Here is a 26,754-nt window from a genome sequence, read left to right on the forward strand (position 1 = left end):
CAGCTCTCCAGAAGCACCTGCCTCACTGAGTCCGAACAGGCAAGTTCTGCCTGGTTCAACCACGAATCTTCCAGGCCATGAGGTGGAGCAACTGAAGGTCCAGGTGAAGGAGGCGGCCATGATTCTGCAAGATGAGGTCGGGAACGAGAGGCAGACGTACTGGGGACGGGACTGGACCGACACGTCCATGGGGGTGGGGTACCAGCACTGGTGAGGCCAAGCTGGAGCAACCAGTATGACATCTGCCCTGTCTCTGCAGACCTTGAGAAGCACCTTGTGGATGAGTGGAAATGGTGGGAAGGCATATAGTAGTTGACCGGACCATGGAATCAGAAACACATCTGCGATCGAGCCCAGGCTGTGATCCCCAGAAGGAGCAGAAGGTTGGATACTTCCTGTTGGCCCAGGTGGCGAACAGGTCAATTTGGGGAAATCCCCAACTGAGGAAGATTGAGTGGATGATGTTCAGATGAATTGACCACTTGTGCGTAAGGAACTGTCTGCTCAGGCTGTCCGCCAGCACGTTCTGAATGCCCGGCAGGTATGAAGCTTAGAGAAGGATGGAGTGGGCAAGACAAAATTCCCACAGTAGGAGGGCTTCCTGACAGAGAGGAGACGATCGGGTTCTGCCTTGCCTGTTTATATAAAACATGGCCATGGTATTGTCCTTGAGCACTGCTACACAGTGACCTTGCAAGCGGGGCAGAAACACTTGGCACGCAAGGCGGACCGCCCTGAGCTCTTTGATGTTGATATGCAGAGCCAGTTCCTCTACTTGACATAAGCCCTGAGTTGTCAGGCTTCCGAGATGCGCTCCCCAACCCAGCGCAGATGCGTCCATTACCAGAGTCAAGGTGGGTTGGGGAGGGTGAAAAGGGACCCCGGCATTCACCATGCGGGGGTCAAGCCATCATCGCAGGGAATCGAGGGTATGCCTTGGAATGGTCAGCACCATGTCCAGACTGTCGCGGACCAGGCGATACACGGACACAAGCCATGCTTGCAGAGGCCCAAGTCACAATCTGGCATGCAGAATACCATGTGGCCCAGCAGTCTGAGGCACTGCCTCGCCGTGGTGGTGAGAAAACTGCAAAGGCTGCTGATTATCAGTGAGAGGGCCAGACACTGCACCTCTGGGAGGAACGCTCTCGCTTGATTGGCATCGAGAACTGCCCCAATGAATTCTAGTCTCTGAGTCGGGGTGAGGACGGATTTGCTGACGTCGAGAATGATGCTTAGGCGTTCAAACATGCCTCTCACCATTTGCAGCTGCGATTCTACCTGCTGACAAGAGCGGCCTCAGAGGAGCCAGTCATCCAGGTAAGGGTAGACATGCACATGATGGTGGCAAAGGAAGGCTGCCATGACCGCCATGCACTTGGTGAAGACGCGAGGAGCCATGCATAGACCGAATGGGAGAGCCGTGAATTGATAATGCACCTTGTTTACCACGAAGTGGAGGAACCGTCTGTGAGATCGGGTGATAGATATGTGAAAATAGGTGTTCTTCATATCGAGGGCGGCATACCAGTCTCCTAGATCCAGAGAGGGAATGATTGTGCTCAAGGAGACCATGCAGAACTTCAGGCTGTCGATGAACTTGTTGAGTTCCCTTAGGTCCAGAATTGGCCTTTGAACCTCCTGGATGAGAAGTTGCTCATGAGAGGGGTCCCTGAATAGGGACGGGCAAGGGGGATGGGAGGGTGGGAAGGAGCAGAAGTGGATAGAATATCCCGCTTCTAGTGTACATCGGTCTGATGTAATAAGGGACCATGCACAGTAGAACATAACATAAGAACATAAGAATGGCCGTACTGGGTCAGGCCACAGGTCCATCTAGCCCAGTATCCTGTCTACTGACAGTGGCCAATGCCAGGTGCCCCAGAGGGAGTGAACCCAGCAGGCAATGATCAAGTGATCTCTCTCCTGCCATCCATCTCCATCCTCTGACAAACAGAGGCTAGGGACACCCTTCCTTACCCATCCTGGCTAATATCCATTAACGGACTTAACCTCCATGAATTTATCCAGTTCTCTTTTAAACGCTGTTATAGTCCTAGCCTTCACAACCTCCTCAGGCAAAGAGTTCCACAAGTTGACTGTGCGCTGTGTGAAGAAGACCTTCCTTTTATTTGTTTTAAACCTGCTGCCCATTAATTTCATTTGGTGGCCCCTAGTTCTTGTATTATGGGAACAAGTAAATAACTTTTCCTTATTTACTTTCTCTACATCACTCATGATTTTATATACCTCTATCATATCCCCCCTTAGTCTCCTCTTTTCCAAGCTGAAAAGTCCTAGCCTCTTTAATCTCTCCTCATATGGGACCCGTTCCAAACCCCTCATCATTTTAGTTGCCCTTCTCTGAACCTTTTCTAATGCCAGTATATCTTTTTTGAGATGAGGAGACCACATCTGTACGCAGTATTCAAGATGTGGGCGCACCATGGATTTATATAAGGGCAATAAGATACTCTCCGTCTTATTTTCTATCCCCTTTTTAATGATTCCTAACATCCTGTTTGCTTTTTTGACCGCCGCTACACACTGCATGGACGTCTTCAGCAAACTATCCACGATGACTCCAAGATCTTTTTTCCTGATTCGTTGTAGCTAAATTAGCCCCCATCATATTGTATGTATAGTTGGGGTTATTTCTTCCAATGTGCATTACTTTACATTTATCCACATTACATTTCATTTGCCATTTTGTTGCCCAATCACTTAGTTTTGTGAGATCTTTTTGAAGTTCTTCACAGTCTGCTTTGGTCCTAACTATCTTGAGCAGTTTAGTATCATCTGCAAACTTTGCCACCTCACTTTTTACCCCTTTCTCCAGATCATTTATGAATAAGTTGAATAGGATTGGTCCTAGGACTGACCCTTGGGGGACACCACCTGTTACCCCTCTCCATTCTGAAAATTTACCATTTATTCCTACCCTTTGTTCCCTGCCTTTTAACCAGTTCTCAATCCATGAAAGGACCTTCCCTCTTATCCCATGACAACTTAATTTACGTAAGAGCCTTTGGTGAGGGACCTTGTCAAAGGCTTTCTGGAAATCTAAGTACACTATGTCCACTGGATCCCCCTTGTCCACATGTTTGTTGACCCCTTCAAAGAACTCTAATAGATTAGTACGACACGATTTCCCTTTACAGAAACCATGTTGACTTCTGCCCAATAATTTATGTTCTAGATGTCTGACAATTTTATTCTTTACTATTGTTTCAACTAATTTGCCCGGTACTGACATTAGACTTACCGGTCTGTAATTGCCGGGATCACCTCTAGAGCCCTTTTTAAATATTGACATTATATTAGCTATCTTCCAGTCATTGGGTACAGAAGCCGATTTACAGGACAGGTTACAAACCCTAGTTAATAGTTCCGCAACTTCACATTTGAGTTCTTTCAGAACTCTTGGGTGAATGCCATTTGGTCCCAGTGACTTGTTACTGTTAAGTTTATCAATTAATTCTAAAATCTCCTCTAGTGACACCTCAATCTGTGACAATTCCTCCGATTTGTCACCTACAAAAGCCGGCTCAGGTTTGGGAATCTCCCTAACATCCTCAGCCATGAAGACTGAAGCAAAGAATCCGTTTAGTTTCTCCGCAATGACTTTATCGTCTTTAAGCGCTCCTTTTGTATCTCGATCGTTCAGGGGCCCCACTGGCTGTTTAGCAGGCTTCCTGCTTCTGATGTACTTAAAAAACATTTTGTTATTACCTTTTGAGTTTTTGTCTAGCCGTTCTTCAAACTCCTCTTTGGCTTTTCTTATTACATTTTTACACTTAATTAGGCAGTGTTTATGTTCCTTTCTATTTACCTCACTAGGATTTGACTTTCACTTTTTAAAAGATGCCTTTTTATCTCTCACTGCTTCTTTTACATGGTTGTTAAGCCACAGTGGCTCTTTTTTAGTTCTTTTACTGTGTTTTTTTAATTTGGGGTATACATTTAAGTTGGGCCTCTATTATGGTGTCTTTGAAAAGTGTCCATGCAGCTTGCCGGGATTTCACTCCACCTTTTGATTTCTGTTTAACTAACCTCCTCATTTTTGCATAGTTCCCCTTTCTGAAATTAAATGCCACAGTGTTGGGCTGTTGAGGTGTTCCTCCCACCACATGGATGTTAAATGTTGTTATATTATGGTCACTATTTCCAAGCGGTCCTGTTATAGTTATCTCATGGACCAGATCCTGCGCTTCACTCAGGACTAAATCAAGAGTTGCCTCTCCCCTTGTGGGTTCCTGTACCAGCTGCTCCAAGAAGCAGTCATTTAAAGTATCGAGAAATTTTGTCTCTGCATTTCATCCTGAGGTGACATGTTCCCAGTCAATATGGGGATAATAGAAATCCCCCACTATTATTGAGTTCTTAATTTTGATAGCCTCTCTAATTTCCCTTAGCATTTCATCGTCACTATCACTGTCCTCGTCAGGTGGTCGATAATAGATCCCAAATGTTATATTCTTATTAAAGCATGGAATTACTATCCATAGAGATTCTATGGAATATGTGGATTCACTTAAGATTTTTACTTCATTTGATTCTACATTTTCTTTCACATATAGTGCCACTCCCCCCCCCCCCCGCATGACCAGTTCTGTCCTTCCGATATATTTGGTACCCCAGAATGACTGTGTCCCATTGGTTGTCCTCAGTCCACCAGGTTTCTGTGATGCCTATTGTATCAATATCCTCCTTTATCACGAGGCACTCTAGTTCACCCATCTTATTATTTAGACTTCTAGCATTTATATACAAGCACTTTAAAAAATTGACACTGTTTATTTGTCTGCCCTTTTCTGATGTGTCCAATTCTTTTTTATGTGAATGTTTCTCGTCTGATCTGGCCCCTAGATTATCCTCTTCCATCCTCTCCTCCTGACTAAAACCTAGAGAATCTCGATCAATAGACTCTCCTCTAAGAGAAGTCTCTGTCCGATCCACGTGCTCCTCTGCAGCAGTCGGCTTTCCGCCATATCTTAGTTTAAAAACTGCTCTGCAACCTTTTTATTGTTTAGTGCCAGCAGTCTGGTTCCACTTTGGTTTAGGTGGTGCCCATCTCTCCTGTATAGGCTCCCCCATCCCAAAAGTTTCCCCAGTTCCTAATGAATCTAAACCCCTCCTCCCTACACCATCGTCTCATCCACGCACTGAGACTCTGAAGCTCTGCCTGCCTACTTGGCTCTGCACGTGGAACTGGGAGCATTTCTGAGAATGCCACCATAGAGCTCCTGGATTTCAGTCTCTTCCCTAACAGCCTAAATTTGGCCTCCAGGACCTCTCTCCTACCCTTCCCTACGTCATTGGTACCTACATGTACCACGACCACCAGCTCCTCCCCAGCACTACACATAAGTCTATCTAGATGCCTCGAGAGATCCGCAACCTTTGCACCAGGCAGGCAAGTCACCATACGGTTCTCCCGGTCATCACAAACCCAGCTATCTATGTTTCTAATGATTGAATCTCCCATTACTAACATCTGCCTTTTCCTAGTGACTGGAGTTCCCTCCCCCAGAGAGGTAACCTCAGTGCGAGAGGATACCCCAACACCATCTGGAAGGAGGGTCCCAACTATGTGAAGGTTTCCCTCTGCTCCCGTTGACTGCTCTACCTTTCATCCTCCTCAACAGCACAGGGGCTGTCTGACCAGAGGTAGGACAATTCTACAGTGTCCCGGAAAGCCTCATCAACATACCTCTCTGCCTCCCTTAGCTCCTCCAGTTCCCCCACCCTGGCCTCCAAAGCCTGTATGCAGTCTCTGAGGGCCAGGAGCTCCTTGCACCGAATGCACACATACGCCACCCGCCCACAGGGCAGGTAATCATACATGCTGCACTCAGCGCAATAAACTGGGTAGCCCCCACTCTGCTGCTGGGTTCTGCCTGCATTCTCTCTTACAGCTACCTATTTAATGAAAGGGTATTGTTTAAATCAAGAAGTTTTGAATATAGTTTAGTTTAGAGGTTTTAAAGAACGGCAAGTGAACCTTGCCCCCTTTCCACTCCCCTTCCAAACTCCCTTGCAAAACTCCCTGTTAGCAGCCCTGGTCGCAAAGCTCCCTGGTCACTTGCTCACTGCTTTATAAAGCCCTGGCCTTCTTGATAGCCCCGCCCACTGCCTAAGGCTCAGCCAATTAACAAAGGCTTCCAGCTTTCAAACCTTACTTTGAAGCTCACAGCTTCCAACTGCCAGCCACAGCACACGGTCCTTCAAACAAACAAACAAACAAACAGACAGACAGACAGAAGCGGGATAGACGGTTCAGGAAGGGAGGATAAGTGTCCGGATTGTGGACTGGTAATCCGATCTTGTGCGCACCTTCAAAAGGGGCACTTAGGGCCTGGAGGGAGCTTAGACTATCCCTGGCCCTGCCCAGGAGGCGGGTGCGGTGGCCTACGCCGACTATATCTATTCCTCCTGCGGGAGAAGTCCTGCCTGGGCCTTGCGGGGAAAGTCCAGGCTACAATTCTGCCCTCCTCAGCGATGGCCCCCAGTTCAGCCCTTGACTCGGACGGGAGAAGCTCTTTGAACTTTTGGACCGCAGACCACGAGTTATAACTGTACTGGCTCAGGATCGCGAGCTGGTTAGCGATCCGGAGAGAAAGGCCCCTGGTTGAATAAACCTGTCTCCCAAACAAATCAAGGTGTCTCTTGATTTGGGCGTGGGCCCCTGCCTCTCTTTTTCATTCACCACCTCCACAACAAGGGAACACGGAGGGGGATGAGTGAACAGATATTCATACCCTTTAGTAGGGACAAAGTACTTCCGTTTGACCCCTTTGGCCATAGGAGGAATGGAGGCAGGCGTTTGCCAAATAGTTTTGGCATTAGACTGGATAGTCTTTAGCATGGGTAAGGCCACCCTAGAGGGACCCTCTGGTGCCAGGATGTCCACCACAGGGTCCTTGTCCTCTACCATCTCCTCCACCTGGAGGTACATATTTAGGGCCACCCTTCGGAGGAGTTCCTGCAGGGCCCTGTAGTCCATGGGTGGTGGACCGGACGTGGAGGTACCCGCCACCACCTTGTCAGGAGAGGACGAGGAAGACGCCACTGGCAGGACTGGTTCCATGGCGGCCTCCTGATCCTCTGGGACCAGCTCATCCCGAGCCCCAGGTGTAGCCTCCACCGGAGGTGGGGTTGGATCCGGGTTTTGCGAGGGATCCTGAGGCGGGCAGCTGATGGTTGCTTCAGGAAGGTGAGACCCCGAATGGGACAGTGGGGGAGCGCCAGGGGGGCCACATTGGGCCTGATGGTACACCCGGCCTGGATCTGGGTGCTTCCGATGCCCCCGATACTCTGCCTGACCTGAAGGAGGCGGCCCTTAAGCGGGATGGCCAAGGGGGAGCGGTGCGGGACTGCCCCATGGCAACTTCCTCCTCCTTGAACGGGCGGGATGAGTGCCGTGAGGAATAACGAGGGCTGGTCAGTGACCGGCAGGGTCACTGTGGGGAACGGCGACGAGATGCGGAGCGGTGCCGCGAGGTGAAGCGGTGCCTTGATGGGGTGCGGTACCACAATTGAGGCCCTTGCTGAAGCAGGGACCGTTGTCTAGAACAGGATCTGGAATGGCGTCGCGAACGGGACCGGTGCTGTGCTGGGGAGCGGTGCCGTGTCGGGGAGCAACGACTGGGGAGTGCAGTCTGAGGTCAATGTGAGCGGTGCCGCGAGGTCACAGATTGGGATCTGGACCTCGAGCGGGACCATGACCTATCAGCATAACCCTAACCCTAACCGGGAACGGCTCTGAGGGTCAGGGCTGCAAGACCAGTGCCACGAGTCGGACCTTTGCCGCGAGTCAGACCAGCGTGGGGCATATGTACGGCACCAGGACTCAGAGCGACACAGAGATCCTGGTCAGGGTGCAGATGGCCTGAACATAGCCGGTTTGCCTCTTGAAGGTGCCGGGCCTCAGGGTAGCGGAGGCCCCAAGACTGGAGACTTGGGCGCCATCATTTCGATAAGCCTCATAGCGGCCTCAAAAGTGTCCAGTGTGGAGGGTAGCATGACCTCCTCCACCTGCAGCCGCGTGAAGTCCAGGAGCACAGGACTTCCTGGGGAGACAGGGGGCTCGTGGGGGTTGAGCCCGACCGGAGGGTCTGTCGGCCGTAGGCCCATGCTCCGCAGCATGCCCTGCCGAGACTGCGGTTTCTGAATCAGGCCATTGTGGAGGCTTGGCCTGCTTCTTGTGGGCAGCTGGCGAGTGGGAGCGGTGCTGAGGGGAACGCTTCTGGGTCCCGGGAGACCGCCGACCCCTGGGAGGGCATGTCAAGTCCTTTTTCGGTGTCGCGGATGGCACCGCCGGAGGAGCGCTCTGCACTGAGGCGCTCGGGGCCGGGTCCTGCTGCGGACGGAGAGCAGACTCCATGAGGAGTTGTTTTAAACAAATGTCCCTCTCCTCTAGTGCGAGGCTTGAAGGCTGTGCAGATCTTGCACTAATCTGCCTGATGGGCTTCTCCCAGACACCGTAGACAGGAGTCGTGGGGGTCGCCTGTGGGCATAGGCTTGGCGCAGGAGCTACAGGGTTTGAAGCCCTGGAACGGCATGCCCCGGAGCCCCACGGGGCACTCGTTGAAGGGGAAAACTCCCCAACCACTAAAGACTACAATTAACAACTAGAAAAGAACGATTAACTAACAATGGGTAACTATACACAAAGATAAGCAGAAGAGCTAGGGATTAGTGGAGCACTTGCAAGCAAGAGACCACTGTTCCAACAACCATCACTGGCGGTAAGAAGGAACTGAAGGGGTGTCGGCCCGGCAGGGTCGTATATAGAGCACTATACCAGTGCTACTCCAGGGGGCTCCACAGCCGGCCCGACAGGTAGCTGCTCGGGAAAAGTTTCCGACAGCCGTGCACATGGCATGCACACACCCCTAACTGGAATTGATATAAGCACTCGAAGAACTACTGACGTTCTTCGAGATGAGTGTCCCTGTGGGTGCTCCACTCCAGGTGTTGCTGTGCCCCTGCGCCTTCACTTGGAGATTTTTACAGCAGTACTCTCGGGGTGCCTACCTCACACGCCTAATGTGCCTCAATAATGCGCGCACGCGGCCCAGGCTCCTCAGTTCCTTCTCTACAACGGAAACCGCTCCAAACTCTGAAGTAGAGGGGAGAAGGGTGGGTAGGGGAGCACCCACAGGGACAATCATCAGGTGAGTAACCTCCTCTTCTTTGAGAGAGATGTCCCTGTGGGTGCTCCACTCCAGGTGACTGAAAAGCAGTATCTCTTAAGGAGGTAGGGACTTCAGATCCGGTAAGAAAGCTGTAGACAGCACAGCTTGGCCATGTGTGCTCCCCAGCCCGTGAGGGAAGCATCCGTGGTAATTATAATGGAGGGGGGACTTCTGTACAAACGGAACTCCGGAACAGAGGTTGTGTGGAAGAGTCCACCATGTGAGTGAGTCCTTGACTTTGGTAGGTATGGACAGAAGTCTGTTTAGGCTGTGCATATTCGGTCTGTAGACAGTGGTCATCCAACCCTGCAGGCACCGCATGTAGAGGCGTGCATTCTTGACCACAAAAGTGCAAGAGGTCATATGGCCGAGAAGTTGCAGACAGTCACCTGCGGGCTGTTTTGCAACTTGGTGACAAGATTCTTTATGGTGTTGAATCTATTGGATGGGAGAGATGCAAGTCCGGTTGTGGAATCGAGGTGAGTGCCTACGAACTCTAGACGTTGAGTAGAAGTTAATGTGGATTTGTTTTTGTTTATTTGTAGGCACAGACCCTGGAAGAAGTCGATGGTTATCGGTGTGGCTTGGATGGCCTCCTCGAGAGTCTGTGCCTTGAGCAGGCAATCGTCCAGGTAAGGAAAAATTATGACTCCTTTTTTCCATAGGTGCGCCGTTGCCACCACGAGAATCTTAGAAAAGACGCGGGGTGCTGTTGAGAGGCCAAAGGGCAGAACCCTGTACTGGTAGTGATTTGAGCCCATAACAAATCTGAGAAAATGCCTGTGGGCGGGGTGTATAGTTACATGAAAATAAGCATCCTGCAGGTGGAGGGCTGAAAACCAATCTCCCTGCTCCAATACTGGAATTATGGTTGTGAGGGTAACCATTTTGAATTTTTGCCTTTTGATGAACTTGTTGAATCGCCTGAGGTCAAGGATGGGTCGCCATCCCCCACTTTTCTTTTCTGTCAAAAAGTAGTGGGAATAAAAACTCTTTCCCCGTGCTGACCGGGCACCGTCTCGACTGCTCCTATTTGTAGATGATGTTGCACCTCTTGGTGGAGCAAGTGGTCATGAGGGGGTCCCTGAAGAGGGACAGGGTGGGGGTGGGTATGGACAGGATGGGGATGGAATAGCCCAATCGGATGACCTCTAGGGCCCATCTGTCCATACTGAGGGCTCGCCAGTTGCGGTAGAATGGGAGTAAATGGTGACCAAAAAGTTTGATGGGAAGTATAAGCCCTGAAGTGTGTGGGAGGTCTTCTATACCCTTGACCAAGGCTTCAGATCTGCTTATTAGATGGAGGGGGTTGGGATGGTGCTGATATTGTGGGGCATCGTCATTGATGCCTGGGTCTCTGGCGGTGTTGCTGGTCATACGGCCTCTGTTATTATGTAGGCCAGGTATTGTGGGCACTGGTAAGGTTGATACAGTAACTCCCCACTTAACATCCTCTCGCTTAACGTTGTTTCGATGTTACGTCCCTGCTCAATTACAGAACATGCTCCATTTAAAGTTGTGCAATGCTTCGCTGTAACATCATTTTGCTGCCTGCTTTGTCCACAGCTGGCAGCCCCCCCATCAGCTCCCCATAGTGCTTCCCGCCCGTCGGCAGACCCCGTGGATCAGCGCCTTCCCCCTCCTCCCCCTGCCTCCTGCCCGCGGCAATCAGCTGGCTTGCGGCGTTCAGGAGGGAGGGGGTAGGAGCGAGGACTTGGCGTGCAGGCTCCCCGTCCCTCCCCTGCCTCCTGAACGCCGCAAGCCAGCTGATGGCGCGCAGGCTCCCCCCTCCCTCCCCTGCCTCTTACCCGCGGCAGAGTCTGCACTCCTCCCCCCTCCCTCCTGCCCCCTGAACGTCGCAAGCCAGCTGATTGCTGTGGGCAGGAGGGAGGACGCAGCGTGTGAAGTAAAAGGGGAGGAGGGGGGGAAGAAGAGGCGGGTTAACGGTGGGGGCTTGGGGGAAGAGGCGGCGTGGGCGGGCCGAGGGTTGAGCCCCGCCCCTCGTGCTTGCAGAGTAGGGGAAGCTGCCGCTGCGCAACATGCTTCTCCTAGCCTACAGCACCTTCAGCCTCCTTGCCTGTCTCATTATCTCCAGTGCCAGTGGGCTGTGCCTGTGTGGAGTAAGGCGAGGGCATCTCCCAACTATAGTACTGTACTGTATGGCAAAAAAAATTTCCCTGGAACCTAACCCCCCCATTTACATTCATTCTTATGGGGAAATTGGATTCGCTTAACATTGTTTCACTTAAAGTCACATTTTTCAGGAATATAACTACAACGTTAAGTGTGGAGTTACTTACCTGTATTGTCTTCTTCTAGTTGCCAGTGTATGGATGCCTAGGGATCTGAGCGTTGCTCTGGAATACTTTATAGTGTGCAGCACCTCGTTGGTTTTTGCTGCAAATAACTTCTTGCCATCGAAGGGGAGATCCTCCATGGTGTTTTGTATCTTGCGTGGGAAAGAAGAAGCGGTAAACCATGAAGCCGAACGCATCACTATGGCAATCGCGGTGGACCTGGCAGCTGTGTCTGCAGCATCAAGAGCAGCCTGCAATGTCGTGCAGGAAATAATCTGTCCTTCAGAAACTACTGTTTTGAATTGTTGTCTCTTGTCCTCTGGGATGTCATTAATAAAGTCCATGAGTTTCCCGTAATTTCTGTGATCATATGTGGCCGGTAGGGCTGCGTAGTTTGCCACTCTAAATTGTAGCATGGATGATGCATAAACTTTGCGGCCGAGTAGGTCCATTCTTTTGCTGTCCTTGTCAAAGGGAGTGGACTGGAAATGCTGCTGTTTGTTCTTTTGGTTGGCTGCTTCTACCACCAGTGAATTTAGTGCTGGGTGCATGAAAAGGAATTCTGGCCCCCTGGAGGGGACATAGTATTCTGGTCTACCCTTTTGCAGGTAGGGAGTATGGTGGCTGAGGTTTGCCAGATATTCTTGGCAGGGTCCATAATGGCTCCATTAATAGGTAGGGCAATCGTGGAGGAGGTCGAAGGTTGTAATATGTCAGTCAGCTCATGCTGAGTCTCCGACACCTCCTCCAGAGTGATCTTGAGCTCATTAGCCACTCTTTTGGAGAGGTCCTGAAAATGAGTAAAATCATCCACTGTTGTTGGGGGTGGAGGCATGATAGCCTCTACTGGTGAGGTGGATGAATTATTATTATTATTTGGAGAGGGTTCAGGTGCCTCCTCATCTGCATGCACCATTGCAGGTTGCTCCTGTCTGTCCATCGCAGAAGTGTGGACAGGTACAGGAGGAGATCTAATGTTGCCTCTGCGTGGGCTATACCAGCGACTGAGGTGCCTGCTGTAGGACCCCCATGGGTTCCAATAATGCCATTGTCCGGGGAAGGGCATGGGTGGTTCCATCCACGGGTGTCCATACCAGGGTGGTAAGTCCTTGGAATATGAACCCCTTGGTCTCCTTGGTCCCATGCTAGCGGGAGTGTGAAGGGGGGAGGAATGGTATGGTGAAAAAACTCCCTCCACTTCATCGTCCTCATCACTAGAAAAGTGAGAGGGAATAAGGGATATCTGTCGGTGCCGTGCCTACGGTCCCAGTGAGAGATCGGTACCAAGTAATGGGGAATCTGGAGTTGGCGAGATTAGCAAATCGCTGGAATGAATAAATTGTGGTGATGAGGTAGAAGGAGCCAGAATATATAGCGCTGGGTGTGGCGGCAGTGCCATAGGTTCGGCCGGTGCCGATTGGCACGGCGCCATATGCGGAGTCATAGGTGGTTGAGGTGTCAGTGCCAGGACAGCAACTGTAATTGTGTGCGGCACAGGCAGGCTCAGCTGAATAGGCACCGAGTCCTTTGCGGTGCTGTGCTGCACCGTATTAGAAGAGGCAGGCAACTTTAAGCCTGTAGCCTCGGCACCGGAGCGGTATGTACTGGCAGCAGCTGGGGTACGGATGCTGGAGCATCGTATGTGCTGAGCCGTGGAGCGGTCAGCACCAACGAGACAGACCTGGTTGGAGACCATTTGGATACAGGCTGGTCTCTGTGAGGTGATGAAGCTGGCCTTTTTTTGTTGTTTTCTTGTCCTTGGTGAACTTAGGAGGTCTCTGTCTCAAGTAGGACTCCTGACCTAGGTCAGAGGCAGGTCTGAGGGACTTCTCCATTAGAATTAACTTGAGTCTCAGGTCTCTGTCCTTTTGTGCCCTAGCCTTCAGTTTACTGCAGTGGGAACATATTTGGGGGACGTGGGACACCCCCAAACAGCGAACACATTGAGAATGGCCATCAGAGACAGGGATGGTCTCTCTGCACGTAGTGCATCTCTTAAAACCTGACGAGCCAGGCATAGTATAAACTGTCTAACTGACAGAAAAAAACTGGGAAGGGGGAAATTAAACTTATCTGACTAAAAAAAACCACCCTAGATAAACTGTATAAATAACTAACTATCTATCTATCTAAAGCGAGAAATAATTGAGCGAGACTGCTGAGCTCCATCTCAGGCTGGGGACGGTAGAGAAGGAACCGAGGAGCTCGGGCCGCGCGTGTGCGTTATTGAGGCACATTCAGCGCATGAGGCAGGCACCGCGCACGAGTGGCCCGTACAAGTACTGCTGTAAAAATCTCCGAACGAAGGCACAGGGGTGCACCAAAACCTGGAATGGAGTATCCACAGGGACATCTCTCAAAGAAGAACATTTCGTTCTGTAAGGAAGATTCAGACACATTCACTTCTTAGAGAGGAGGTCGAAGGAAGCAGAACACAAAAAATCGACCCAAATAAGGTTGGAAGATGCAATTTTGAGGGATTTAAAAAGCCTAAATGCTCCCTTACTGACTCTTGCCAAAGGAAGATGACTTGCACAACCATTCAAGATGGAAGCCTGCTTCATTCTACATGCCACCATGGCTACATGATAGCCATGTGATGCTGCTCACTACTTAGCTGCCTTAATTTCATTTATTCTAGGTAAATTCTAGGGAGGTCTCTTAGCTCAAACCCCTTCATATTTGTAGGGTTTCTCTTGCTACTACTTAAGTCAGGTAATTCTCTTATAGTCTCACAGCATATTCAATTAAAATTAAAGAGTACTCTGGTCTTGCAAATATATTCATGAAATAATAATTTTCTCTAGCCTTAAATTTTTTAAAATTAGGCTTCTTTTTTTCTTTTTCAAGATCTTAAATCAAGATGAAATATTGGTTCATAATAAAGAAGTTTAGGATTCTCCGAAGACTTGGGATCTGTATCCAAAATGTAAAGACATTTCCCGTCTACCTAAATCAAACAAAAGGCTGCTGATACACAGCACAATACTGTGCCGCCCAGAGCATCATCAAGGGCGCTCTGTACACACGAACACAAACGTTACCTGTTTCGGAGGTATCCCCTGCTTTCTCCAACTTTTCTCCCCGTTCCTCCTCCGATACATTAGACAGTTGTCTTTTCACCTCTTTGTATGAACTTCCTCCAGATGTTACACTTGCCACAGATATCAATGGGATGGCCTGGCTCTCCTGAGGGAAACGAGAGATGAAGATTTACACAGATTCACATGTGTACACAGTTTCCTGTGTCTTGCAGTGCTGTATATGGAGCAGATTACATGTTAGGACCTTTAAAAAGGGGGAGATAACTGCAGTCTCTTTGGGCTTTCCGGCTTTGGATGTGTTATTCAATGTCATCTTTGTGTAGCAAAACCTAGGTTCACAGGTACTCTGCGGCCAACATAACATCATTAGCCAGACATACCTCTTCTTTCTTTTCTCAGTCTCACCTTATACACAATATAGTTGTACTCTCTCTGATGGGGTGTAGCAGGCATTCGATGCCCCCTGCTGGAGGCCCTACCGCCTTGACACACTCCATCCAAAGGTGGGGCTGGGGTCGTGGGGGGGTGCAGGAGTCAGGGGAGAGGGCTGGGTGTGTGTGAGGGGGGTGCAGGAGTCAGGGCAGGGGAGTGTGAGGGGAGTGCAGGAGTCAGGGCAGGGGGCTGGGGTCGTGGGGGTGCTCCCAGCCCCCTGCCCTGAGCATCTCACAGCAGGGGGCTGGAGGGGGTATGCCCTAATTCCACCCCCCTTCCCCAAGGCCCCGCCCCTACCTCTTCTCCACCTCCTCCCCCCCTCACTCCGGCAAACAGATGATCGGTGGCAGGGAGAGGGGGAGGGGCGGGAACGCAGCACGCTGGGGCAAGAGGCGGGGGAGGGGGGAGCTTGGATGCCGGCGGAGCCTGCCCTGCTGCAGCAGGACAGAGCCCCAGGAGCCGGCAGCCCCAAGCTTCTGCCCCCAGGAGAGAGCGGGGGGAGGAGAAGAGCAGCCGGGCCGGGGCCCCTTTGGAGCGTGGGCCCGATGCCATGGCGCTACTGGTGCCATGGTAAATCTGGTACTGCCTCCAGTGGCTAGTAGGGCCAGGTGCAGGCCAAAGCTAATCAGGTCCCAACAGGCAAGACAAAAAACTAAAATTAGAGTGAGCTTGCTGTGTGAGACACTCCACTGGTTCAGGCTAACCTGTGACAGTCCCATTAGCTCTGCAGAGCCTCTGAATTTATGAGAGAGAGATTCTAACTCAATTATGCAAAGTGTGGCCCATTGATGATCGTTTAGAACCTTGATGGCTCCCATTGACTAGGACAATTGGTTGTAAATGGCTCTGTTTACTTGCAAGCCTTCCTGTGTTCGTGTAAGCCAGCCCAGGAAGAATGGTGGAAACCATCTTAAACCTGCTAATTTTCCATTTAGAAGGAGGGGTGGGGATCCAGAGAGACAAAAGATTCCCGCCTTGTGCCAAAGCTATAAAAGGGGGTGGAGCAGAACAAGGCGGCAGCAGTCATAAGAACACCCCTGTTTTTCACCTAAGATGCCTGCTGGAACTAACAAGGACTGTACCAGGGGAAAGGATTGGGCCCAGACTAGGAAGGAGTCTAGTCTGTGAAAGAAGCTTATTGGAACATCTCTAAGGGTGAGATTTACCTGTAAACAGCTTCTTAGGGTACGTCTTCACTCAAGGGGGGGGTCGATTTAAGATACGCAAATTCAGCTACGCGAATAGCGTAGCTGAATTCGACGTATCGCAGCCGACTTACCCTGCTGTAGGGACGGCGGCAAAATCGACCTCTGCGGCTTCCCGTCGACGGCGCTTACTCCCACCTTCGCTGGTGGAGTAAGAGCGTCGATTCGGGGATTGATTGTCGCGTCCCGATGGGACGCGATAAATCGATTCCCGAGAGGTCGATTTCTACCCGCCGATTCAAGCGGGTAGTGTAGACCTAGCCTTAATGTATTAGGCTCAGACTGGCATGTTTTATTTTATTTTGCTTAATAACTTACTTTGTTCTGCTTGTTATTACTTGAAGCCACTTAAATCCTACTTTTTAAACTTAATAAAATCACTTTTGTTTATTAATTAACCCAGAGTAAGTGATTAATACCTGGGGTAGCAAACAGCTGTGCATCTCCCTCTATCAGTGTTATAGAGGGCAGACAATTTATGAGTTTACCCTATATAAGCTATATACAGAGTAAAACAGATTTATTTGGGGTTTGGATCCCATTGGGGTCTGGATGCTGGAGATAGGTGACCTGCTGAGCAGTTTTTGGTTAAAGTCTGCAGCTTTGGGGGCATGGACCAGACCTGGGTCTGTGTTACAGCAGGCTAGCGTGTCTGGCTCAACAAGGCAGGGTTCTTGAGTACCAAGCTGGCAGGGAAAATGGTCTCAGAGGTAATTCCAGCATGTCAGGTGACAGTCCCAAGGGGGTCTATGTGACCGAACCCATCACACCATACTATCAAATGTTTAGTAAGATCCCCAAGTTAATGAGAAAATGAGTCAATGCACATTCTGACCATGCTCTTCAGGGTCCAAAATAAGCCACAAGGCAGACTTGAGTAGGGTGCAAAAGTCCACACAGAGTTAACTGAAGCAGGTCCTAACCCTTCCAGGGCAGGGATTCCCTGCAACAGTCTAGTTAGGACCTTGACAGGCCTGTCCTGGATAGCACAGACAGCCCAAGAGCCCTTTTTGTAGTAAAGCAAAGAAATAGTCCCAAAAAACAATAGTCCTGTGCCAGACCTATGATCCTCCGGGGAGTTCTGGCAGGCAGCAGTCTCTGCAGAGGTTCTTAGCTGGTCCTTTCCTCAGGGACCAAAGGACAGGAGTCTGTGCTCCTTGCTGGTCAGCCACCTACTGAGTTGTTTTAGAACTCTCTTCCCTTTTAATTACCCCCTTCATCACCAGACACTGAGTGCAGGTGTAACAAGGTGAGGCTGAGTGGGCCCATTGCAGATCATAGACTTTAAGGTCAGAAGGGACCATTATGATCATCTAGTCTGACCTCCTGCATGATGCAGGCCACAAAAGCTGACCCACCCACTCTTGGAATAATTCTCTCCCTTGACTCAGCTGTTGAAGTCCCCGAATCATGATTTAAAGACTTCAAGTCGCAGAGAATCCTCCAGCAAGCGACCCCTGTCCCATGCTGCGGAGGAAGGCGAAAAACCTCCAGGGCCTCTGCCAATCTACCCTGGAGGAAAATTCCTTCCCGACCCCAAATAAGGCGATCAGCTGAACCCCGAGCATGCGAGCAAGATTCTCCAGCCACACCCTCCGGAAAAAAGTTCTCTGTAGTAACTTTTAATATTCCATCATTGACCATTGTTACTAATTACCAGCTGTGACGTTATTGATATAATCTGGGACCATATAGATCATTGTTGCAACCAAGGTCCTGTAGTGGCACCCAAATCTTGTATAAAGGGGGTCAAATGGGGTGTCTAAGACAAGGTTATGGTTTACTGGTTATAATTATGCTGTCTATATGTGTGTATCAGTTTTATAGTTGAGGTTATAAATATTGGCTATATACTGTCTGTATTGCAAACTTATGCTATGCTTCTGGGTGACATCCCAGACAAGCTGGTGTTAGCTCTGCCTAGCCTGCTTGATGGCCCATTAAGAACCATCAGCTATACAATGGACTCATTGAGAAAAGGCAAATATGCCTTAAGACGCAGCAAAGTATGCAGGGACTGGCCCATGTGACTCCAGACTCCATTTTGCTGTAATTTTCCACAGTAAGAACAAAGAGGTGTTCTTACACCTGGAAAAGACTATATAAGGCTGATGCCTCATCTCCATTTGGTCTTCAATCCTGCTTCATACCTCTGGAGGAACTTTGCTACAAGCTGAAGCTTTGAACAAAGGACTGAGGACCCATCCCAGCGGGGGATGTATTCCAGAGACTTGATTTGAACCTGCAGTTTATTCTATCGCTGCTGCAAGCCTGAACCAAGAACTTTGCCATTACTGTATGTAATTGTTTCCATTTAACCAATTCTAACTCTCATCTCTATCTTTTTCCTTTTATGAATAAACCTTTAGATTTTAGATTCTAAAGGATTGGCAACAGCGTGATTTGTGGGTAAGATCTGATTTGTATATTGACCTGGGTCTGGGGCTTGGTCCTTTGGGATCAGGAGAACCTTTTTCTTTTACTGGGGTATTGGTTTTCATAACCATTTGTCCCCATAACGAGTGGCACTGGTGGTAATACTGGGAAACTGGAGAGTCTAGGAGATTGCTTGTGAGACTTGCGGCTAGCCAGTGGGGTGAGACCGAAGTCCTCCTAGTCTGGCTGGTTTGGTTTGCCTTAGAGGTGGAAAAAACCCCAGCCTTGGGCTGTAACTGCCCTATTCGAGCAATTTGTCCTGAGTTGGCACTCTCAGTTGGGTTCCGCCAGAACCGCATCGTCACACCAGCGATGGCACGTTATTGACCTATTGACTAAAATCACATTATCCCATCATAACCCTTGCTCACTCAGAGTGGGGTTGGTATGTCCCCATCAGATACACCTACAGCCATGAAATGACACGTTTTCAAACCTCCATGTGGCAGTGCGACGACTCACCGGCGCGGCGCCTCCTGCTGGTCGTCCTGGGAATTAGCTCTTCCAGCCCGGAGCACCCTCTGCAGGCCGGTGTCTCGCCCTCCACTAGCCCCCGGTGCCCCTCTATGTCAGGGTTCTTCCCCCAGCAGTAACCCACAATCTGGGTCTCCCCACCCAGGGGAACTCCCAACCCTCTATCCACACCTTGCCTCAGTGGCTACTACCAGCCACCATCTAGCCCCCGCTCACTGGGCCGGACTGCAATCTGTAAACCACTCATCACTGGAAAGGGGGGTTTGGACCTGCTGCCTTTCCTAACCCTGGGCTGCACCTCTGCAACCCCATACCCTTCCCAGCCTTTAGCAAGGCCTGGGGGTTTTCCAGGCTGGAGCTCCCCAGCTCCTCTGGCCTTCCCCCAGCCCTGCTCCACTCTAGGTACCCTGCTCAGCTACCAGACAGCCAGTCCCTTCTCTCTCCACTGCTAGAGAGAGACACTTTTTCAGTCTCTGGCCCTCAGCCCTCTTATAGGGCCAGCTGTGGTCTGATTGGGGCGTGGCCCCACCTGTGGCTGCTTCCCCCAATCAGCCCAGCTTTTCCCCTGCCACAGCCCTCTCCCAGGGCTGTTTTAAGCCCTTCAGGGCAGGAGCGGGGTGACCACCCTGCTACACTCCATCACATCTTCAATCCCATTTATTTTAAAATTCAAAATATAGAATTCATATTCCAGAATAAGAATAAAATATACTACTTAAAGGAAAGTGCTTTTTAGTAACAGAGACATAAATATGCCCCAGAACTGCAACAGGCAGGAAGGAAAAGAATGGCTCAAGATAAGCCACCTTCCAGAAACATGTAAGAGTTGTTAAGAGACAACACCTGAACTATTAGCCTTCATGATTTTGCCTCCTATCCAGCCCACCTACAGCCCTGGTTTGCACCAGGACAGGCAGAAGCATGGGAACATGGAAGAACAAGGGAGCTCTGGCAGAATTAAAAGGGACCCTGTCCGCAGAGATGGGGAGTAACTGTTCAGGGGAACCAAGCTGAGACACAGGACCCCTCTGAGGACGTCTGAAGAAGTAGGCCTGCCTAGGTTTCCATCGGGATGGTAGGACTCTAGGTAAGAGAGATGTGTGCAGACGGTTTTAAAATTCCTTTTTCTCTTATGCTTTGTTCCTACTGCAAAAACAAACAATATTTTGATTTAAGATGGCTGTTTGTCACTGTTTCCCTAGTCACAGGCTCCCAAAGGGAAGAACAGCAGGTGCACAAGATCAGTTGAATCTGCAGGGCAAGCACAGCTGCTACACAGGATACTATAGGCCAGAGCCCAGTCCAGGAGCAGGAGAACAGACATTTCACAGGTGTGACCCTAAGAGCCACTTTGTGCCAGCTAGCAAAAGGCAAATAAAACACACTGCTGTCAGAATATTTAGCCAGACAGCATCTTGCAAGGTATCATACAAAAACTGATGACACACTGGTCATGGATATCATTGTGTGATGTATAAAGGCTTCAGGACCAGATTGTATTTACATTCACACCTAATCTACCTAGGTATCCAGCAAACAGAGCTGTGTTACCCAAGTGATAGATTTTGGCTAGGGTTGGGTTACATATCACTTGAATGCGGGGGGTGGGGGAGAAGAAATGTTGTTCGTATTGTATGAGTAAAAGGCAGTAGAACTGTACTTAGCCTGTGCTGATTGAGGGCATCAAGAAAGAGGGTGGGGACCTGTCCTTCTCCACTGTTTAAAGACAGAGCTGATTAGGCTCCATAGATAGTCTTTTGTTCTGTTAAGTGACCACTGCAGCTGAAATCACTGATAATCAGGTCTAAGTGCTTAGTCCTCCTGTGGGGACAGTGTTTCTGTAGAAGAGATGGCCCAGACTGCACTAGCAGCGAGGTTCCCGCACTGAGAGCTCAGCTGAAACCACTGAGAGCTGGGTGGAACCTCAAGAGACCAACTCGCAGAGGTCACACAGTGGCAGGTGGCAGCAGAAGGTGACTGCACAGGGCCATTGGCAACAGAGTGGTGGAGTGAACGGTGGCACAACAGCCAGCAGTGGCCAGAGCGAACAGTGAGCAGCTGGAGGAACGAGCAAGGTGCCTTCTGGCCCCCCACCTGGGAGGTGAACTCACGTGAAAGCACCTCTGAACTCTGAGTCTCCACTGACCAAGGACAACCCCGGTGAGTGGGGTGCAGTGGAGGGAAAAGTGAGGGGCACGTTAAAAAAACATTTGTTTGTTGGACTATATTTTAGTGACTTTGCTCCAGAGTGCTAGATTTGTGACTGGGAATTGAAACTTGTATAAATATTTTTCCTAGTAGGCCAAGATTTTTTAAATGCATTATTTGCCAAGGTTGTTATCTCACATCGTTGCTATCTTGACAGGTCATTATGTTGGGGAGTTTCTGTACTAAACATTTTTATTATTACAATTAATTTTTACATCAGAATGGTCATACTGGGTCAGACCAATGGTCCCTATAGCCCAGTATCCTGTCTTCCAGCAGTGGTCAAGGCCAGGTGCTTCAGAGGGAATGAACAGAACAGGTAATCATCAAGTGATCCATCCCCTGTTGCCCATTCCCAGCTTCTGGCAAACAGGCTAGGGACACTCAGAGCATGGTGTTGCATCCCTCCCCATCCTGGCTAATAGCCACTGATGGACCTCTTCTCCAGGAATTTATCTAGTTCTTTTTTTAATCCTGTTATAGTTTTGCTCTTCACAGCATCCCCGGCAAAGAGTTCCACGGGTTGACTTTATGTTGTGTAAAGAAGTACTTCCTTTTGTTTTTTTAAAACCTGCTACCTATTAATTTCATTGGATGACTGCTAGTTCTTGTGTTAGGTGAAGGATTAAGTAACATTTCCTTATTCACTTTCTTCACATCAGTCAAGATTTTATAGACCTCTATCATATCCCCCCTTAGTCGTCTCTTTTCTAAACTGAAAATTCCCAGTCATTTTAATCTCTCCTCCTGTTTCATACCCCTAATCATTTTAGTTGCCCATCTCTGTACCTTTTCCAATTCCAATATATCTTTTTTGGGATGGGGTGAATCTGCACACAGTATTCAAGGTGTGCATGTACCATGGATTTATATAGAGGCAATATGATATTTTCTGTCTTATTATCTATCCCTTTCTTAATGATTCCCAACGTTCTGTTTGCTTTTTTGACTGCCGCTGCACATTGAGTGGATGTTTTCAGAGAACTATCAACAATGACTCCAAGATCTCTTTTGAGTGTTAACAGCTAATTCAGACTCCATCATTTTGTATGTATAGTTGAGATTGTTTTCCAATGTACATTACTTTGCATTTATCAACATTGAATTTAATCTGCCATTTTGTTGCCCAGTCACCCAGTTTTGTGAGATCCCTTTGTAACTCTTCGCAGTCTGCCTGGGACTTAACTATCTTAAATAGTTTTGTATCATCAGCAAATTTTGCCACCTCACTGTTTACCCATTTTTCCAGATCATTTACGAATACGTTGAACAGTAATGGTGCTAGTACCGACTCCTCAGGGATACCACTATTTATCTCTCTCCATTCTGAAAACTGATAATTTATTCCTACCCTTTGTTTCCCATCTTTTAACCAGTTACTGATCCATGAGAGGACTTCCCTCTTATCCCATGATGGCTTATTTTTCAAAAGTCAATTTAAATTAAATACATTTTTTTTTAATTATATTTTTTAGAAATCTAGACCTGTTATGTATTTTGGTGTAACTTGCATTATCTTTATGTTAAATTTGCATTATCCTAACAAAACATTTACTTTATTCATATCTCTTTTATATGTTGCAGGTCAAAGTGAAAATGAAAAGACAAAAAACAATACAACAATTTTTCCACTGAAAGGCCTCAAAAACTAACCAAGGTGAAGAACACATCAAGAACCAAGAATATATCAACATGTCATCTGAAGGCTCAAGTGGTATATCTACATCCGACCAGCCCGAAGCACAAATACAGCTACCTACTGAAGAAACAGTGTCTCCAAAACCTAAAGGCAGTTCCCGATGTTTGTCGGTCAAAGTGTTCCCATTTATTGAAGTTACAAAAGATGGCTACTGGTGCACCTCTTGCAAAAAAGCTTACGAAGAAGGAAAGCTTCCCAATGCTATAATTGGTAAAAGTGGAGGAGCTTGATTTGTCAAACCGATCAGCAAAGCCAATGCTGACAAACTACGTGAAAAGGCTGCAAAACACCAGGCCTCTGGAGTGCATCAACATGCAGAAAGCCTTATAAGCCCACTTTCAAAGCCAATTTTAGAAGTACTTAATGAGGCTGTTAAGAATGCTGGAGACACAACACAGTTCATGTGAATAAACATGGCTGTGGCATCCTACTTTCTATTTAAGCAAGAGATACCACACACTACAAACTGGAGGCCAATGTTAAGTGCATTGTCACTTGTTCATCCTGAAGTTGAACACTGGTTCCAAACAAGACCAGCAAATGCTCACTATCTTTCTGCAAGAAACTCAACTGACTGGCTAGAAGCATGCAGTGCAACAGTGAAAGACTCAACAGTTGAAAAAGTGACGAACTCTCTCACCATATTAAAAAAATTTGCATACATGGCTGATGAATGCACCGATGCAAATGGGCATCAAGTATTAAGTAACTGTGTATGTTATCTTGATGTCAGTGGTAGGCCAGTAGATGCATTTCTAGATGTTCAAGTTATAGAAGACACATTGGCTGCATCTGTGACAACCCACATCTTAGAAGAGTTAAATGCTTGTCAACTGGACCCCAAACAGATGGCTGCTTGTGCATTTGATGAAGCTGCAAACTTCTCTGGAAGACATGGTGGAGTACAAGCTTTGCTCAGAGAAAAGTGTAACCCTAATCTCTCCTATACACACTGCAGAGGCCATCTACTCCAACTAGCACTAGTACGAGCTGCAGAATCTTCAAAAGACATTTAAAAAGCTATAAATGTAATGTCTTCATTATATTCTTTTTTCAGAAAGAGTCCAAAAAGACTGAATATCTTGGAAAATATAGAAGATATAATGGGACTGAAGTTCAAATTAGTCCAACCTGGGAAAACCCGCTGGCTTTCTCATGAGCGATCCTTGACTGTTGTCTTAAAATTACTCCAGCTGTTATTACTGGCTTTGGAAAGTATCTACCAAGATGGGATGGATCTAAGTAGTGAGGTTGGTGGATTACTTTTGCTACTACGTTCAGAGAAGACTATTGCCATTCTCTCTCTCGTAAGTCTACTGTTGAAACCACTTGGGTCATTAAACAATGCCATCCAGGCATCTGCTACAACAGTAGTAGATCTTTGTCCAGCAATAGAAGCTACATTTGGATCAATCAGAGAGCTATCCATTGAAAAAGTACTGGAAGAAGCAAAGATTTCAGTCCAGAAGTTGACTAATGAAGGCATTTATATTGAATCCTTAAGTGAAGAAGACAAGAAGTATTTGTTAAGACAACTGAAAAAGTACACAGACTTGATTCTTAAAAATCTACAACAGCGACTTCTAGATTCTACTCAACCTCTACGTAGCTTTTACAGATGCCTGTCCTATAAAACACAAACAGTTGAGTGGAGTGAGGCACTACCAGCAATGGGGCTGCCATGTGATCAGGACAGAATAGAGAATTTGAACACAGAGTGGAATATCATACGACGAATGAATGAAGATTTGACTTCAACTTCTTTTTTATCATGACTAGTGGCTCGACCCGATCTTTGTGTTCTGTTTCCTGGGATGAAAGAAGTAAGAATTCATCTCTTGCTACTCCCAGTCACAACAGCTACAGTTGGGCGTTCTTTTTCATCATTGAATAGAATTTTGTGTTCTGAAAGAAGTCGCCTTCTGCCTGATCATGTGAATGAACTAATGAGCATATCAATTGAAGGAATGGAAGTACCGGACACACGAGAAGCCACCAAAGATGAACGCATTGCATTCAAGAAGTTCATTAAGAGAGTTGTGCAAAATTATAACAGGAAACCAAGAAGGTTGTAGACATAGTGATTCATAGAAGGATTGAGTAGCCAACTTTAATTTGTGTGATGATTTTAAAACATGAGTTAAATCTAATAAAATGGTCATGAAACATTTTTCAGTTTTTACTATGGTGCCATACAGCCCACCTTCACTCTCACAGTCTCACCCCTTATTGGCCCTGATACTCCCTCCCCCTCCCACCCCGTAAATTCAAACACCCCCCCTAATTTCAATTCCTGGGTAAACCACTGGACCGGTTGCATATAAAGAGTTATGTATGTAGGCCAGTAAGATGTTCTTAAAATAATCTGTGGAAGCATCTGATAAACAAGTTTGTCCTAGACAGGGGAATGTTGTTTTGCCTGTTTCACCATTGTAAATTGAGCAAGGTGACACCAGAGACAGTGTAAGTTCATTTGCATCTGAGTCCACAGGAAAAGCAAACTGATAGGAGGGCAAGGAAGACAGGATGGCGTCAGTTTCTTGGGGGACAAGTAGTTGAGAAAAACTTTATCCCTTCAGAAGAATACAACTCAAAGGTTTATTGGACTATAAAAAGAAGGGGAGGGAGCCCCTTTGCTAATCATCACTTAAATTGGACAAATGAGGCCTGTGGTCTTGGAATCCATACAAGATGAATCCTTCAACCATCTGGGCTGAAGATGCTGAGAACTGACTGTAGGTGAGAAACTGCCTGAGACCAGATTGTGAACTGTTAAGCTTTTAGACATCAGAAAGCACATTTTTCCTTTTCTTTTGTTTGTAACCATATATGTCCTTTTCTCTTGCTTAGTATCACTTAAATCTCTGTTCTTTATTAATAAACGTATGCTTAATTTTACTATAAATGACCTCAGTGCTGTGTATTAAGTTAGAGTGTGTCCACAGTGAGTCAACATGCTGGTGTGTGTGCACTGTTACTTTGGAGACTGCAGACTTCATAATTCCTGCGAGTGTCCAGTGAGAGGGACTGGACACTGCAGAGAGGTATGTCTGCGAAACTAGGTCTCACTGAATGTTACCTGCAAGGCTAGATTAAGATGGGCAGAGTCTTGAGGAGTTTGCTGGGAAGGCAGACAGCGGTGTGGCAGGGAGTTGACACACAGTTGAAGCTCCAGCAAAGCTCTTTCTTGCTGAGGCCAAGTGGAGTAACACATTGGTAGGGCCCTACCAAATTCACAGCCATGAACAATGCGTCACGGACCATGAAATCTGGTATACTTTTACCCTGTACTATACAGATTTCAAGGGGGAGACCAGTGTTTCTCAAACTGGGAGTCCCGACCCAAAAGGGGGCTGTGGAGGCGGGGATGTTGTAAGGTATTTGTAGGGGGGTCGCGGTTTGTCACCCTTACTTCAGTGCTGCCTTCAGAACTGGGTGGCCAGAGAGTGACGGCTGTTGGCTGGGCACCCAGCTCTGAAGGCAATATCCCACCAGCAGCAGCAGAGAAATAAGGGTGGCTATACCATGCTATGCCACCCTTACTTCTGTGCTGCTGCCTTCAGAGCTGGGTGGCCAGAGAGTGGCGGCTGCTGGCCAAGGCCCCAGCTCTGAAGGCAGCGCAGAAGTAAGGGTGACAATACTACAACCCCCTACAATAAACTTGTGACCCCCCCACATCCCCCTTTTGGGTCAGGAACCCAACAGTTACAACACTGTGAAATTTCAGATTGAAATATCTGAAATCATGAAATTTCTGAT

The 26,754-nt window shown here is 48.1% G+C and overlaps 1 protein-coding gene across 1 annotated transcript in view; it reads right to left on the bottom strand.

The window, feature by feature from the left end:
- Nucleotides 1–26,754, bottom strand: part of PNPLA7 (patatin like phospholipase domain containing 7) — a 424,003-nt gene that overhangs the window by 315,104 nt on the left and 82,145 nt on the right. Inside the window, exon 12 of the mRNA XM_065418594.1 lies at nt 14,542–14,686. Coding sequence (XP_065274666.1) covers nt 14,542–14,686 — 145 coding nt within the window. The remainder of the gene's footprint in view (nt 1–14,541; nt 14,687–26,754) is intronic.

The sequence above is a fragment of the Emys orbicularis genome, chromosome 18, assembly GCF_028017835.1.
Source record: "Emys orbicularis isolate rEmyOrb1 chromosome 18, rEmyOrb1.hap1, whole genome shotgun sequence".
Taxonomy (NCBI): Eukaryota; Metazoa; Chordata; order Testudines; family Emydidae; genus Emys; species Emys orbicularis.